The sequence below is a fragment of the Pollachius pollachius genome (genome assembly GCF_949987615.1).
Source record: "Pollachius pollachius genome assembly, chromosome: 1".
Taxonomy (NCBI): Eukaryota; Metazoa; Chordata; class Actinopteri; order Gadiformes; family Gadidae; genus Pollachius; species Pollachius pollachius.
The window spans coordinates 31,420,818-31,438,317 of record NC_136934.1 but is presented as its reverse complement, the minus strand read 5'-3'; the positions used below and the strand labels follow the sequence as shown (position 1 = coordinate 31,438,317).

The window sequence follows — 17,500 nt, the reverse complement described above, 5'->3', positions numbered from 1 at the left end:
ACTGGCATGAATGCCCCCGAGGGGATGGGCATGGTAGTGGACACGGCCGACATCCAGAACTACAGCAGGGAGGAGGCAAATAAGGCCACACTTAACATCACACAACCCAGTCACAAAGATATTGGTACAGCATACAGAATAGACCGCCTAATGCAAGCATATACACACACACTCATATTTCACAGGACTAATAAAGACTTTTTAAAGAAAGCCTACTTTCATGACGAAGAAGAGCAGCAGGATGAGGAAGACGCTGACGTTGGGGTGCAGCCAGGCGGAGGAGCGGCCCAGCCCTGGGGGGAGCGCCGCCGGGTTGATCTTGGTCCAGGTGAAGTTATCAAACAGGGAGTTGATGCACTCCCTGGGCATGAGCTGCAGGGACACACTTCACTCAGTTCACTTCAATGAACTTAGATGAATTTAGATTAATTTAAATTAACTTAAATTAACCTAAATTCAATTCAATTCAATTCAATTAGATTAAATTAGATCAAATTAAATTAAATACAAATAAAATGTAATTTAACTTAGCTTTATTCCAAAAAAACGGTATGGACAGCATGCATATTCAGATTGAACCGTTAAAAGATCCAGATCCCTATCACATTCTTGTGAAACGATGTTATGAGCTCTGTTCTGCTTCTTACCTCCCCGGCCATAAACTGACCAAACCCTGGAGGAAAGGTGAAGGTAGCGATGATCAGGGTCACTGCACCTGGATAGATCAATCGACTGTGGACACACAACGTGCACACACACACACACACACACACACACACACACACACACACACACAAAAACATACACGCACACGCACACACACACACACACACACACACACACACACACACACACAGACAATATTCTCAGTTGTGTCCCTGAACAACACCTGATCGGAAACCAGGAGAGGAGGTGATCTGAGGTACTAATTGGGGCTGGCTGAGGGATTAGTAGTGGAGCAGCTCAGTGGGACTCTTGTCCCAACACTGACAGTACCCGTCCTCCTAATCCTGCTCAGAGGACCAAAGGGCAGAGCGTGTGAGGGGCTAATGTTCCCTGACTCGGGGATAAGTGAATCTCCCAATGGAGAGTGAAAGGCCTGCCCGCACCAGGCTGTCAGCAGGCTGCAGCCCCCGGCGGCACACCGTCTGAGACTGATGACACCATGGGAGGGGCTGAGATACATTAAGACAGAATTGGATTTGATCTGTTATAAACAAAATAATAAATTGAATTGGATTGGGTTTGTCTGAAACATTGTTTATTTCCACAGGGTGAAGGGAAAGTGGGGCGACAGTAAGATGAGTGTTGGGGTAATCCCAACGGATGAGGGGAAAGTGTACTCTCTCTTTCTGTGTCTCTCTCTCCTCTCTCCATCCCCCTCTCTCCATCCCCCTCTCTCCTCCCTATCTAGGGCTGCAGGTGCATTGTGTGAGTATGTACATGCATTTGCATTTATGCGTGCGTGCAAATGTGTGTGCGTGTGTTTGTGTCCATGTGTGTATGGGCAATCGAATGTTAGCAAGTGTGTGTGTGTGAGTATGTGTGTGTGTGTTTGTGTGCTTGCCTGCATGCATGTGTATCTGTGTATGTGTGTATGTCTGTGTGCGTGCGAGTGCATGTGTGCGCTCACGTGTATTTGTGTGTAAGTGAGTGTGTGTGTGTGTGTGTGTGTGTGTGTGTGTGTGTGTGTGTGTGTGTGTGTGTGTGTGTGTGTGTGTGTGTGTGTGTGTGTGTGTGTGTGTGTGTTTGGGAGTTGACGCCTCACTGTCTGGTTAGGAAGCGTACGAGTGCCGTCGGTCGCCTCATGAAGAGAACCACCTGTCTGTTAAGATAGACAAAGAACGCCCCGAGGAAGCCACACGAGATCCTGGAGAGAGAGAGATGGAGAGAGAAAGAGAGAGAAAAGGACAATGAGATGAGAGTGATAAAAAGGGAAAGCAGAGGAGACAGTGTTGTGCGGAGAGAGTTTAAGATCAATTTGGGATGTACGGGTATGTTTGCGCACTCAAACACACACATGCACACGCACACACACACACACACACACACACACACACCTACACACAAATTAACGATTAATGACACAGAGACTGACCCACACTCATAAATTTGCTCTACAAACACATTCAAGCACATGTACACACGTGGACATTGAATCTTATTTTCACCCTATTATTGCAAAAGCTGGCAACTCCTGGAGGTCAAAGGGGAAATCCATGCGGAAATTGGTTTTGAAGAGGGCTGTGATAGTGACTGGGAGGTAGAACACAAGATACAAAGGAAATACATTAGAGCATTTACTGAGGATCAAATCCACTTATACCTTGTAAATGAGGACTTGAAACAAAATGTATTAAGCTCTCATATTTTGCTATTCCCAAACAAGGTTTGGTCAGCATTTCTTTAATAACTGTGTTTGCGTGTGTGAGAGAGAGTTTGTGAGAGAGAGAGAGAGGAGAGAGAGAGAGAGAGAGAGAGAGAGAGTGTGTGTGTGTGTGTGTGTGTGTGTGTGTGTGTGTGTGTGTGTGTGTGTGTGTGTGTGTGTGAGTGTGTGTGTGATGGTTGTCATAGTGACCTACCAGCATCCTTGTTCCATACAGAGAGCACCCTGAATATGAAGGCGCTGAACGTGGCAGCGAAGTAGCCACGCCAGTAGTTCCTCACCGCAAAGTAGGTAGAGGTGACCTCAATACTAAACAGAACCCCTGGTGTGAGGAGAGAGGGAGGAGGAGGATGAGGAGGAGGAAGAGAGAGGGACGATGATGGAGGATGGAAGAGAGGATGAAGATGGAGGAGAGGAAATGGAGAAAGAAGATGAGGAGAGAGGATGTAAATAGATTAGAACGAGAGCGAGAGAGGGGGGGGTGACAGAGAGAGAGAGAGAGAGAGAGAGAGAGAGAGAGGGAGAGGGGAGACAGAGAGAGAGAGGTAGAGAGAGAGAGAGAGAGAGAGAGAGAAAGAGAGGGAGAGGGGAGACAGAGAGAGAGATAGGGGAGACAGAGAGTAAGAGAGCGATGGTAAATAAGCAAATTAGACCAAAATCACTTAAAGTAATTATTGGAGCGGGTATACACACACATTCAAACACACACATTCAAACAAGTACACAAATAGAAACGCCTGTGCGCACGCACACAGGCACACATATATAGACGCACACAAGGGCGTTATAAGCATGTGGCTAGATAAACAAACATCAGAAACTACTCTCTGGGCGAGATGAAAGGAAATGAATAAAATATGATCCCGAAGTACAATATTTGTCTATTATCTGAATGGTGCGGCTCTCACAGTGTCCTCTCACTGAAGTACACTGAATTACACTGGGAGACACAGTTGGTTTGGAGGAGGGAAAACAAAAAAGCCCTGTGATGTTTGTATAGCACACCGACTGTTCTGTATGTCTGACCACACACACACATACACACACACACACACACACACACACACACACACACACACACACACACACAAACACACACGCACACACATAAACACATGCACACACACAAAATCACACATACACACACACATACACACACAGAGACACATACGCAGACGCACACTCATGCACGCACACACACACACACACACCCTCTTTAATTGTACTCATTAAATCAAAAGGCGCAGAGTGATGAGGAGTGTAAATTAGCGAGGAAGGGACGCAGCGACGCAGAGAGACACACCCATGAGACCGGCGTTATTTAGTTACCTTCCAGGGTTCAAAAACACACTATGGAGAGGCCTAAACACTCGCCTCACAAAGAACAAAGGCAACTTATCAACACCATGTGTACACACACAACTCACTGACAAACACAAGGACACAAAAGCAAGAGGAACTCAACCGACGAGGGACTGAGGAGGCGGACGGGGAGGCAGAGTTCGGACCGTGCGCGGCGGGGCTAACTGCGGCGCAATCAATTAACATTCCATACGTTGTAACTCATTTATAATGAATGGCGTACATTAATCCATTAGAATCCTTATGTAAATCAGTGCTAAACACGCCCCCGCTGAGAGCAGCAGGGGGGCGTTGACGGGGCGGTGGAGATGGGTGTGGCGGGTGGGAGTTGTGGCGGTGTGGAGAGAAGGAGATACAGTACCTCCTAGTGGAGTACCGAAGCAGCAACCCACTCCCACGGCACAGCCCACAGTCAGAATGTCACTGTACCCATAAGGGTTCTACTGACACAGGGAACAGAGGGGAGAGAGACACAGAGGGGGGCAGAGAGCGGGAGAGCGAGGGGGGGAACAGGGAGAGAGAGAGAGAGAGAGGGGATGGATGGAGGGAGTGTGAGGTGATAGAAGGAATATTGGCATGACAAAAATTAGGGAGAGAAGAAGAAGAAGAAGAAGAAGAAGAAGAAGAAGAAGAAGAAGAAGAAGAAGAAGAAGAAGAAGAAGAAGAAGAAGAAGAAGAAGAAGAAGAAGAAGAAGAAGAAGAAGAAGAAGAAGGGCATCGGAGCAGGGAGAGATCAGAGAGAGGGGGAGAGTGTGAGAAATTGGGCGGAGGGAGAAGCCATGGGGAAGGCAGAGGGAGAAAAAATGGAATACAGTGAATGAATAACGTTCAACAGTCTGCGGTAGAGAGAGAGAGAGAGCAACAAGAAGAGGAAATGAGACCTAGAAAACAAACAGCAAGAATGCACAAGTTGCTGGCATCTGATTGGGCATTAACGGGACGAGAAGCTTAACACTCTCAAACCAATGCATCGGTCTCAATTCCCCCTGAGGAGATGAATCCACAATCCGGTTTCAAACACAACATAACAAACATTCAACATCTCCTCACTTGGAAGCCATTCATCCTTCCCCCTGAAAGGTGTTTTACTGTCCTTATTCCTGCAGCAGCATGCGCATGCCTTCTGTCTGAGTACACCACCACTGCTGGGTCACTCTGCAGCCGGCAACAACTGCCCTTGTTATTGCAGACACAACACATGGACCCAACAGACCAGGGTGACCAGAGTGTGTGTGTGTGTGCCTGTTTGTGCCTGTGTGTGTGTTTGTGTGTGTGTTTGTGTTTGTGTGTGTGTGTGTGTGTGTGTGTTTGTGTGTGTGTGTGTGTGTGTTTGTGTGTGTGTGTGTGTGTGTGTCTGTGTGTGTGTGTGTGTGTGTGTGTGTGTGTGTGTGTGTGTTGAGTGACTAGTGTGTGTGTGTGTGTGTGTGTGTGTGTGTGTGTGTGTGTGACTTGGTGTGTGTGTGTGCAAATGTGTGAAGGGCTGTGTGTGTGTTTGTGTTTGTGTGTGTGTGTGAGCGTGTGTGTGTATGGGGGCGTGATCTGATCTGAGGATTGGCGAGGAGAGGGAGGGACTTGCCTCCAACCGGGGCAGCGAAACAGGTGGCCACTCCCACCGCACAAGCACACACCAGCAGGTCCTGGTTATGGGTGCTATTCTGAGGTTAAGGGGTTAAAGGTCAACATAGCACATCAGGCAGTGTCGGGGCCAGGGGAGATAGATTGAGTAAAAAGGGATGATAGGGGGAGAGGGATAGAGAGAGAGGGAGAGGGAGAGGGAGAGAGAGAGAGAGAGAGAGAGAGAGAGAGAGAGAGGGAGAGGGAGAGGGAGAGGGAGAGAGAGAGAGAGAGGGAGAGAGAGAGAGAGAGAGCGAGAGAGAGGGTGACGGAGACAGGGACATGGGAGGCAACTGTTAATACACATGCCAGACATAACCATCTTCCTATTAATACAATGAGACACAAGCAGTGACTAAGTGTGAGACAGACTGCCAAAACAAAGACACAAGATCTATTAAGGGGGATGGGCATGTGTGTGTGTGTGTGTGTGTGTGTGTGTGCGGGAGAGACACAACAAGCCCAAAACAACAGACGGCCCCCTGACAGAGACCATCTCCACCCCAGGGTGAGGGATAGGGTTGGGGTGAGGTGTAGCGCGGGCTGGAACCAGGGTCTTGGTATACCTCGTAGACCCCGGAGAAGAAGGACATGCAGCGGCTGAGGACCGCGGCGCAGATGCTGGCGATGTGGACGAAGGGGCCCTGGAGACAGGGGGGGAGATCAACACAGAGACACAATACATACCATGGAGTAGGCTCCGTGCGGACACACACGTGGCTGGGGTGGGAGAGTTTTAACTAGGACACGTTGTAACAGTGGTACAAATAAATCAGGTGGTAATTGGCCTGTTTGACAGAGGCCCAGGCGCTGGGAGAGGGGAAACGGACCAAGTTTGTGGAGCGGCTGAAAAATGGTTCCAGTCCCACGGGAGAAAGAGGAAAACATGACAGCAGGAGATGGATTATACAGTCTGGAGGAATGGATGGCTGCTCAGAGTAAAAGGGCGGGAGGGGGGAGGGAGAGGGGGTCGAATGTTTGATGATGAGGTTGAGGAAGAGGAGGAGGAGGAGGAAGTAGGGGACCAATAGGTGATGAACGAGCATCATGTATTGCTCATCACAAAGTGTGAGTTCAAGAGTGTGTTAAAGAGTATGTTCAAGAGTGTATTAAAGAGTGAGTTAAAGAGTCTGTTAGAGAGTGAGTTAAAGAGTCTGTTAGAGAGTGTGTCAGAGTTTGTATGCCTGTGTGCCCACCTCCTTCCCCACTGGCATCCCACTCCCCAGGCCGGCGGTGAGGCCAATGACTTTGGCCACGAAGGCCTTCAGGGTCAGGTACTCCTTCAGCACCACGCCCCTCAGGATGGTCTTCAGCTCGGGGATACCAGAGCCTGGCTCACAGGGAGAGAGACAAGCACACAATCAAGTACTGCTTCAGCCCCTAAGGATGCTCTTCAGCTCGGGGATACCAGAGGAGAGAGACAAGCACGCGGCGTCAGATAAACAACAAAGGGGTGGTAGACTGTTAAAAGAGGACGACTAAGGAGAAAAAACATGATCAGATAACACTGAACGCCATGAATAACGAACGACTTCCCGGTGTGGGAAATCTAGAGGAAAAGCCATGGAGGGCCTTCATCTCAAAACACACAAGAAAGAAAGAAGTAAAGAAAATAAAGAAAAGATGTAGGGACAAACACGATAGTGATAATGAAAGGAGAGAAAATAGATTAAAAAAAAGGGAGACTTATACTATTATATACCACTACTAAAGGGTCATTCATGAGCAGGTCAGGGCACCTCTAGGCAACCCTCCCCCCCACGCTTGATGTCCTACCAATGGCCTGCGGGGCGACCAGGTGGCAGAAGAGCGAGGCGAAGGTGACCAGGATCATGGGGTAGGACACCCAGGCCAGGTACTGCAGCGCCACGTTGCCCGCCAGCTCTCCGTGGACCCACTTATAGGCTGGGGGGGGGGGTCAGTGCAGGGTCACACAGAGAGAGAGAGAGGGGGGACAGACAGTAATGCATTAGTACTTCCAAAAGGGAACAAATTATTCATATTGGCGGTAGAACTGTGCGCCTCTCCAGCACCAATCGGATCATCCTTCACCAGGGACATTTGCGTTACTCTCTCAATAGCCTAGCCTTTCTGTGGGGGAAAGGACATCTAAGCCAACTCTATCTCCTTGTTGTTGGTGGTGAAGATGGGTGACGTGTTGCTATTAGGACAAGTAGGTACATTTTTCTTTTAATCGTTTCTAAAACTCAAATTATAAACATTGAGTCATGAATCTCAGGGGAGAGTGAGTCGATGTTTTACCAGGGAAACATAATCCAATTTGCTTGCCCTTGAATAAAGATGACCTTGCTCCAGCTTTAGGAATGCCTCTCTCTCTAACTCACTGTGTGCCGCAGCTTAAAAGAGAAATCCTTCAGAAGATTCTAGATTCAGCAATGCCAATCATACTGCAAAATGTACCTCAGCCGAAAGTTTTTACAATTTAACTCATATATACATTTTTATAAATGTATTATTATTTAAACCACCATATGTTTTACTTGAATATAATATGTCTTTGTATCTGTCTTGTATCTTTAATGCATTTTAATTTAGAGGTTTGATTTTTTAAATTGTAGCATTGTAATTGGAGCACACAATTAAAGCACACTATGCTTATCATTCAGTGTGTTTACATGACACTTAAGAAAACCAAATTATTGGGTTAGTCCGACTATGATGGGATTTTTAAAATGCATGCATACACCTTAGTCTACCAAAATCTGACCGAATCTGGTTTCTCATAATCGGATTAAGACCCCTAGTTTATGCGATTGATATTCGCATTAATCGTGCATGTAAACATTCAATCGGATTAGAATCTGATTTTTCTGATATTTGAAGATTTTTTCCTGGGATTTGGGGTGTTGTTTTGGGTCTCTGGTGCTCCCACACGCATACAAACTTTGAAAAAAGTCTGTACATGATTTTTTGAGTGAGATATACATTTCTGAAAGTACCCCGCCTACAGTTACCAAACTAGCGAGTCAGTTTCGGCGCCCCCTCCTACGTAGGAAGGGGTCACAGTTGAAAATTACCTCCCACTTCCCCACTCCCCTCCAATCAGAGCATAGCTAAGATTTGGTGGACCAGCGAACAAGCAGCTCTGGCGGGGGGAACTCAGCAGCAGCCCGGCAGCTCAGCTCCGGGAGTACAATCCCTTTATCTGCCGGACTGCCGCCGAGGCTTCGGCGACAGTCCAGCTCCCGGAGTGCACCTGCCGGAGCAGCCGGAAAGCTTCGGAGGCAGTTCAGCTCCCAGAGTACACCACCGGAGCTGCATGCAGCTTCGGCTTCGACGGCAGCCGGACTGCCGCCCAAGCTTCCGCGGCAGTCCGGCAGTCCGGAAGCTCCGGCGCGGGGAGCTCGGCAGTAGTCCGGCAGCTCAGCTCCCGGAGTACAATCCCTTTCTCCTCCATGTCGCGGTTCGTGGACTTCAGAGTCAAGGCCAAAGTTCCTTTCCCCCCAATTCTTCTCAATCATGGCCGAGATATCCCCCACTACGAGTCTTTACTTGTTGTAGAAGTACCAGAGACGTCAGACGCAGTCTTTATGATTCATAATATCATCCGAGGCGCACATAGCTTTTGGTCGTGATATTAGATATATTATATAAATACCCATATATAATATTATTGCTGTGGTTCAGTCTGACAGCTCATCTGCATTAAAGCTACAGACACCAGAAACAGTGCATTCTGAAGGGACTGAAACAGAGGGGAATAGCGGTAGGCAAGATTTTTCTTCCTAAAAGCTCCAGCAAACAGTTTTAAAAACATGTTTTCTGGAACTCAAATACTATGTTTACTTGTTGGGAAAACACCATAATATGTCTCCTTTAAAAAGGTGGCGAAGAAAATGGAGGAAGCCGGAATTGTGCCAATGTAGTTACCCCCTATAAGAAGTGTATCCCCGGCCGTGGGAGCGCGCATGCATCCAGTGCATGCATCCAGTAAATGCACGCTTTGATTTTAGCCGTTCATCCAAGGCTGAAAGTATTTGTTCTAAATGTTGATCATCAACAAGTTTGTAAAGTATTGACTTCGGGCATATCTATCAAAATAAATGTTTACAATTTTGTTTACAATCTTTTTTCATTCATGTCGCCGCTGCCGAACTGACAGCTGTCTACTGAAAACATATTTCTCGAATGCCGCCCGAGTTTGTTGTTGCTGGTGACGTAAAGAGGCTCTATTACCACTAGTTGAAATAGGTACAGCGCCACCTATCGTACCAAGGCATGACATGCTTCGGCCAATGAATCGATTTTCTCACCGCCATGTATACTCGGACAATTGCAGTTGCCCAATTGAGGAGCATGGTCGAACTATGGCTGTAATCGGATAGAGCTGTGCATGTAAACATACTGAATGGGTTTTCCTGGCGTTTGCCTGAATGACGGATCGCTGTGAGGTACCTTGTAGGCTCTTGGCACTGGTGTAATCCATAGTCCAGCTGACCAGCGCCATCGTCAGGCCCAGCAGAACCAGGAAGATCCAGTCGTCCCCCATCTTTTTGACGATCTGCCGCCATACACGAGCCAAACAGTCTGGGAGACATACACGTATACGCACACACACACACACACACACACACACACACATACATACACGTCTGCGTTTGTGTGTGTGTGTGTGTGTGTGTGTGTGTTTGTGTGTTCTAAGTGTGTGTATGTGTGTGTGAGCGTGTCCCGTGTGTGTTTGAGTGTGTGTATGTGCCCAGTGTGTGTGAGCATGTGTTTGGGTAATGATGTGTTTCTTTGTAGACATTTTTTAGCAGTCAGGCTTAAGCCTGAGTGATTTCTGATTAATCATCCCTGGGTTATTTACTGAATATCATCTTTCACTGCGTGTACCGAGGTCCAGTTCTCTGCATTGTGTGTTCTCCCCAGAGCGTGCCCACCGTGACCTTCAGCATCGACCTTGGGTCTGTCTATCTATCACCAACCTAGAGGGAATCCATCACAGCCCAACCTGAGCACCATCATTCCCTGAGAGCCTTTCTTCTTCAGGATGCAGGGCACAATGAGCGGCTCTACAATCCACTCCAATTCATGAGATTTAATCCTTTGTACGAGGACATATGAGTATTGGGGATATCACCCTTTAGACAAGACACTCCTGATTGACGGTGGAGGGACGGCCACACTACAGCGGGCTAGGGGAGTCACCTTGGCATTTGGAGTAGGGCCGGGGCTTCTGGGTGGAGGAGGAGGTGTGGGACAGATGAGAGTCCAGCGTGGGGGGCTGGTGCTGCTGGCGGTGGGGGTGGGGGTCGTGGTGCCGCCGGCCATGGCCTTTGCGTCCGGTTCCCATGGTGTCGTCTCCCGCCTGTCGCCATTGTTTCTCTGTCAGCAGGCGTGCCGCCTCCCGTCTGGCAAAGCTTCCCAATTGTTCCCTGTACTCGCCGTACAGCTGAGCAGGGGAGGAAAGACTACGTTACCCATAATGCTGCGCTGGGTTTGAAAGCGTCACACAGAAGGATGACATAAGCATGTTTGCTTCTGTTAGCAGCACTTGGATCGACGTGTGTTTTAGCAGATCGTGTTAATAACAGAACAATTAGATGGGAGATGGGAGAGATAAGCAAATAGAGCGGGGGGGGGGGGGGGTGTAGTGAGAGATAGCCAGAGAGAGGTGGGAAGAAAGAGAGAGAGAGAATAAGATATCAATATAGGGAGGGAGAGAGAGGTGGAGAGAGGAAGCAGAGGGAGCAAGAGAAAGAAAGAAAGAAAGAGAGAAGAAAGCGAGAGAGCTAGCGATATAGAGAGCGAGAGGGGAAAGGTCAGCGTCTGACCACCTAGACTGTGTGGAGCAACCTGTGAGTCTTGGGCCATAGCAGAGACAGACAGGGAATGTGCGGCGTTTGCGTAAGGGATACACATCAACCTGAATCCCCTGCCAGACTGAAATAGACAAAACGGGCATACAGATCGGAAAAAACCCCTCCCTGGGAAGAGCCAGAGGCTGGAGGGAGGCCAGCGCAGTCAGAGGAAGGGATCCTGGACCGGAGAACATTCCACACCTTCCCTTTCCTGCTCACACACACAGAGAGAGAGTGTCTCTCTCTATCTCAAACAACCACATGCATGCATACCCAAATTAACAATCAAGCTGATACCCTCACCTTATACACGTGCACACACACACACGGGCACGCACGCTCCGAGGCGAGCTGATGTGCGTCACCTTACACCGTGCTCCCCTTCCACTATGCGGCCCACTATAAACCCAGAAGAACCCGGCCTGTCCCACGCAGATATGAAGTGCAACCCAAACCCCCAGGATCACATGCCCCTCCCAGCACGGCCACGGAGCGGCACGGAGGTAACTCATACAGGGAGCCCAGTCCCCGCGAACAGGAGACCCACTGGATCCCAGTTATAGATCAGCCACCTGACTCACGGAGATGGTCGCATTACTCTGGCGCTCACCGTCCAGCTCCTCCAGTTGGTTTCTGGGGCTTTCTCTGGTGTGCTGAAGGCAGCGTGTGGACTGAAGCTAGCCGAGCGCTCGACTACGTCTATTGGCTTCCTATGAGGTGTAGGGAGTTAATAGGTCTGCTGTTGTTTTACTCATTCCTATGACGGAGTATGAGGCACTTTACTCATTGTACTTTTTTTTATAATGAAACATTTTAGTTTAACTATTTATATTTTTTACTCATACATGAATAAAGATGACCACTCATTACATTTTGTAATTCGTTTTTCTTAGGATAACCGATTTTTTGTCTTAATAATAATAAAGAATAAACATAGATAATAATCATAATAATTAATAATAATAATGATCATTATTACTAGGATATTTGCTTATTATGTTTTATTATTATTTGTAGTAGCAGTTGTTGTTGTTAGTTGTAGCAGAAGTATTTGTTATAAATTGCAGACAATTTGATTATTTTACATTTGTTTACAGCCAAATATGTTACGATGCATTTTGCCCCACAGAAAACCTTGACCCTTCTAATGTAAAGACTTGTCCTGAGAAGACTCCTGATGGTATATATGTGGTGTAACAGAGCTCCCTGCAGCTATAGCATATACAGTTGGCCTGATTGAAGAAGTGCAGTCACGTGGCGAGCCGACCAATATAGAGGTGTATAATTAATACATGGACCCAGAGCAGGTGCTTTGCATTCACACTGTCAAGGGCTCATAAAGAGAGTCTTGGACTCCATCAGCAGGCCTCAGCCCTGCTAATCACGGTGCACAAAACCGACTACAGATGTCCCACTTGCATATAAAAAATAAAAATAAAAAGACAATAAAGTATATTAATTATAATAATAGTCAAATAATGATAATAATCAAACTAATGTTGTGTGTGAATTAGCTGTCATACCCGCAGTATTAGTATTATCATAATTATTCTAACATTATATAGTATTAATTAAATTATATTACGTTCAATATTTTCCTATTTTTGGATATTATTAAACACACACACACACACACACACACACACACACACACACACACACACACATGCACACACTTTCCAACATTTGAGCGATGCAATGACACATATTGAAATTATTGTATTATATTATATTAAATGTTATTTCAAACTATCTGAAGTGCATAAAACCACATACAATCTACATTCAAACAGTCATAATAACAAACTTAATTAACTAAATATAGTTTAAAATCATTAAACCTAAACAAATTGAACAAATTCAGCCTTTACCTGTTCCTCACGAGGTATCTCTAACATTGTGTTGTCCTTGAGCCACTAACTCATGTCTTTCAACACTAGACGACAAAACCTAACACAGACTCCCAGGGACCTGACACAGCACCCAGAGTGAGCTGTTAAAATGCCTGCAGATTGATCACAGGGAGTGATTAGAGGGGCCAGTGGCAGTGGACAGCGTGAGAGAGACATTGAAAAGCCTTGATACATTCTCACCGCATTGCTCCACACTCATCCCTCAGCCGCTGTATGCCTGGTGTCACCCTGTAGGCCTGAGTCCATTACTCAGGGAACGGCTACGGGCCGAGACCTCAGTGACGTTCATTTAGATAAGCTTTCACACGCTGTGCGGATGTGTGTTGTCGTAGTTGACAACCCCCATACAAGCTTTTGATTGGCTTACACATCCCATCACCTTCCGCCATGGACTGGATACATTTAAATGATGAATTATTATGCATTGTTAATCATCATCATTATTATGTCAATACTTTGTCTGTACAATATTTTATATTACAAAACATATATATATAATATATAATGCATGTAAATTCCACGTATACATCTATCTATATGTATAGATCTTCCCATTTGTATTCTTATTCTTATTTGCATTTCTTATCTTCTCTTTTGTTTTTTTGCTTTGCACTGTTTCCTGAATTTGCCTCCGGGGAGTAATAAAGTTGTATTTGAGCTCATCATTATCCCTTGATTTTCATGACCATTATCCAGGAAACAAAGCAGTTTAGATGATATAGTATCATAGCATCTGTTCCCTTAAGGACGAGCCCCGATAAATGCACATCATCTAAAGACCCCATCCAGGCGAGGCTTACTTCAAACACAAATCATTGCTTCAGATAATACCATTTCCGATAATATCATTTCCAAACCAGTAAACAAAGCCGGCATTTGTTGTTTAATATGCGGTAAGTACGGTTGTTAAACTGTGCTCATTTTACGAGTACGCTATTGAATCGAATGATTGGATCAAAAGTTTAAATTAAATGAATGTGAAATAAAAAAACACACAAAAAGAAATACTTTAAAAATACTGTTTTAGTTGGCTCACTGTGATGGATAACAATAGTAATTGAACTGTAATAGTGATTACTTGATAATCAGCTCTTTTCAAATAAAGGTTCTAACCAATGCATGAAACGTTTGAGTAAAGACTTCACAAATCTGTATTCAACACTTACTACGATTTATTCTGCTAGGACAAACTGCACAATGCAATACACTGTGTTTACGCTTTAAAAGGGAATGACAAATACACCAGGAAATATAAAGGCTCTTAAGGCTGAGATATAGTCTAAGAGAGGGAGAGAATAGAGGACTGAGAGAGATTAAGATAGAGCGAGGAAGAGATAGAGAGGGAGAGAGAGAGAGAGAGAGAGAGAGAGGGGGGGGGGGGGGGGGGGGGGGGAGAGAGCTGGTAATAGATGCAGAAGGTGAAGGGCAGTGTGGCATTGAGAGTTAATTAAAAAAAATAATAACACATTCCTTTGTCCATTATGAAATCAAGAGAGCAAAAAAGGCCTGTGTTTTGTGTGGTCAATGTGTGTGTGAGTGTGAATGTGTGAATGTGTGCGTGTGTGTGTGTGTGTGTGTGTGTGTGGGTGGGTGCTTGTGTGCATGCATGTCAACGTGTGTGTGTGTGTATGTGTTTGTGTGTGCAAGCCTTTTAACAGTGTAATCCTGCAGCCAAGGTTAATGATTAAACATGACTCCCCTGACTGATGGACAGATGGAAAGAATAAGACCCCGTCAGAGAGGAAAACCCGGAAAAAAATCCTTCAGGCCCCCACCCCAACACATACACAAACTAACAGCTGCAGGGTTTCCAAAACACTGTCATTAATACTGACAAAACACTGTTATTAACACAACTCTTTGAACCAGTTCCTCCCCAAACACTGCTCGTGTCCTCGTTAATGCCCCACGCCCACAGCACCAGAGGCACAACGGACAGGGTGGCGTTACGCCGTCACTTTAACACTATCAGCTGGACGGAGCCACTTGGGGTTGGTAACTGCTATGGAAACCATTATATATATCTTTGTAATTTAAAGTTTCATACATTTTTCTCATTTTTATCTATCGCTCTGGATCAATCAATATCTTTACAAAGTCTATATCAATCTTAAAAAGAAAGTAAATGAATTCTACAAAATTATATAATGAAAGATGTACACTACCGTTCAAAAGTTTGGGGTCACTTATAGGTGCTAATTTTATAAAGAAAAGCCTGGTTTTTCAATGAAGATAACACTAAATTAATCAGAAATACAGCCTAGACATTGTTAATGTGATAAATAACTATTCTAGCTGGACACATTTTTGGCAGATTTTTAATAGAATATCTACATAGGTGTACAGAGCCCAATTTCCAGCAACCATCACTCCTGTGTTCTAATTGTACATTGTCTAGCTAATCGTGTTGAAAGGCTAATTGATGATTAGAAAACCCTTGTGCAATTATGTTAGCGCAGCTGAAAACTGTTGAAAACATGAAATTGTCTGGGTGACCCCAAACTTTTGAATGGTAGTGTACGTATACATATTTTATATATTACAGAAATGCAGTAGCACCTGTGTCCTACTTTGTACAGTACATATACAGGAATAACTGTTCATACCTTACCAGAATCTGGTCTATATTCAACACTGTCTCAAAAGTGTTGATGCGTTCTCTCATCTTTCCTAGGCCGTTCTCTTTTCTTGCCCATTTTCTTCCAAATATCCCTCCTAATATACTCTCTCTCTCTCTCTCTCCCCCTCTCTCTCTCTCTCTATTCTCTCTCTCTCTCCCTCTGCCCTTCCTTGTCTTTCGGAATCTTTCAATGTGACCTAGGCAGACTGTTCCTGCCCGCTCAAAGGTTCCTAGTGACTGACAGGTATGACTACTGTAATATACTGCATGAATTTACACACATTCACACACACATGTATATACACACTCACACACATACTGTATATATATATATATATATATATATATATATATATATTTATTGGCGCGCACACACACACACACACACGCACACCCACACACACACACACACACACACATACACACACAGACTCGCATATAAGAGTGGGACGGAAGGGAAAGGACAGGAGGTTAATGCAGACACTTGAAGCTTGACAATAAGTTGTCAGCAGCTCTTAATTCTGTGCTGTGGATTCTCCGGGCCCGCCAGTCAGCGGAACCCAGCAGATTCCAGACTCCCAGTTCAGGGACCAGGGCGGTTATTGAAGGAGGGTGGATACGTCCATATCTATGATACACGATACGGGTTTAGCAGCAAGCCGTTAGGATTTAATGATTGAACATTCAAAACGCAACTTGACCCTTGTGGATCCCCTATGCTGCATGTTCCCTGGGCTTTAAGACCAGGGAAACACAGAGCTCGTTCTGCTGCTTCCACCCTGTGTTAGAGAGCTGAAACGGGCCTTGGTTCACGGGTAAACAGAAGATAGTTTAAACTCAGCCCGGGCCTGAAAGGTCAAATCATTCCCAAATGAGGAACAGTGAAGCACAAACCAGATGTGAAACAAAAGATGGAAAATAAAGTGTGTAAATACATTGAATTACGAGCATCTAGTCGGGTACAAGTTCCTCATCCGCGACTGTCAACCAATGACGGCTTCCCTGTCCCTCTGATGGCGCATGGGGGAACCCGCACCCTCCACCACCTTTCTCAATGAATCCCACCTTTGACCTATGTGTGTTTACCTTACTACCTTTCTCTCATTCTTTCCCCTGAAACTTTCTCTCGCCCCCCCCAGCCCCCTCCCCTAGCCCTCTTCCCCCCACCCACCCCCCGCTCTTCCCTTGGACGCCGTCCATCCGACCGCGGCGCCCCCCCCCGGAGGTGAAACCTTACTCGGGGATAATTTTAGCACCAGTGTGCCCCAATGGTCACTGACACACTTCTCCACACCTCTCTCGCTCGCTCTCTCTCTCATTCTGTTTGTCTCTCTATCGGGTCATCTCTCCCAGGAGCCTTGCGCTGCAGACAGATGGAGGAGTTTAACCTTTACATAATAGGACAACAGCGAGCTATCGATACCCTATTGCAATACCAACCGGCCGTCCACCCGTGGAAACCATTGATCGATTAGCTCATCATTCATAATTATCAATCATATCTATATAAACGGTTTACAGAAAAGTGTGCGGCTGTGATATTAGGTAAGTAAATGGTTTAGTGGTTTTACAGCCTAGGCATTCCAGTGTGCAATAGCAAGCCCTTTTTATTAGGCTGTAAAACGCGAGAGCTCAAAGATCAGATTCACCCCCGTAGACATTCTAACAGATTTCCTTCTACTCATCTCCTCGCCCATACCAGCTTCTGACTAAACCACCACACGACACATCCAAGAAGACACTGATAAATGTACACTCACACACACTCACATACATGTGTTCC

General features: G+C 45.9%; 1 protein-coding gene across 1 annotated transcript in view; it reads right to left on the bottom strand.

Annotated features, from left to right (window-relative positions):
• clcn1b (chloride channel, voltage-sensitive 1b) overlaps positions 1–17,500 on the bottom strand; it is a gene marked incomplete at its 3' end in the record, with an annotated part of 24,477 nt that overhangs the window by 4,609 nt on the left and 2,368 nt on the right. Inside the window, exons 2-13 of the mRNA XM_079741848.1 lie at positions 10,532–10,775; positions 9,779–9,910; positions 7,139–7,267; positions 6,559–6,692; positions 5,929–6,006; positions 4,110–4,188; positions 2,583–2,708; positions 2,172–2,256; positions 1,769–1,870; positions 648–732; positions 217–372; positions 1–59 (exon numbers count right to left, since the gene is read on the bottom strand). The exon at positions 1–59 is cut by the window's left edge and continues 11 nt beyond it. Coding sequence (XP_079597974.1) covers positions 1–59; positions 217–372; positions 648–732; positions 1,769–1,870; positions 2,172–2,256; positions 2,583–2,708; positions 4,110–4,188; positions 5,929–6,006; positions 6,559–6,692; positions 7,139–7,267; positions 9,779–9,910; positions 10,532–10,775 — 1,409 coding nt within the window. The remainder of the gene's footprint in view (positions 60–216; positions 373–647; positions 733–1,768; positions 1,871–2,171; positions 2,257–2,582; positions 2,709–4,109; positions 4,189–5,928; positions 6,007–6,558; positions 6,693–7,138; positions 7,268–9,778; positions 9,911–10,531; positions 10,776–17,500) is intronic.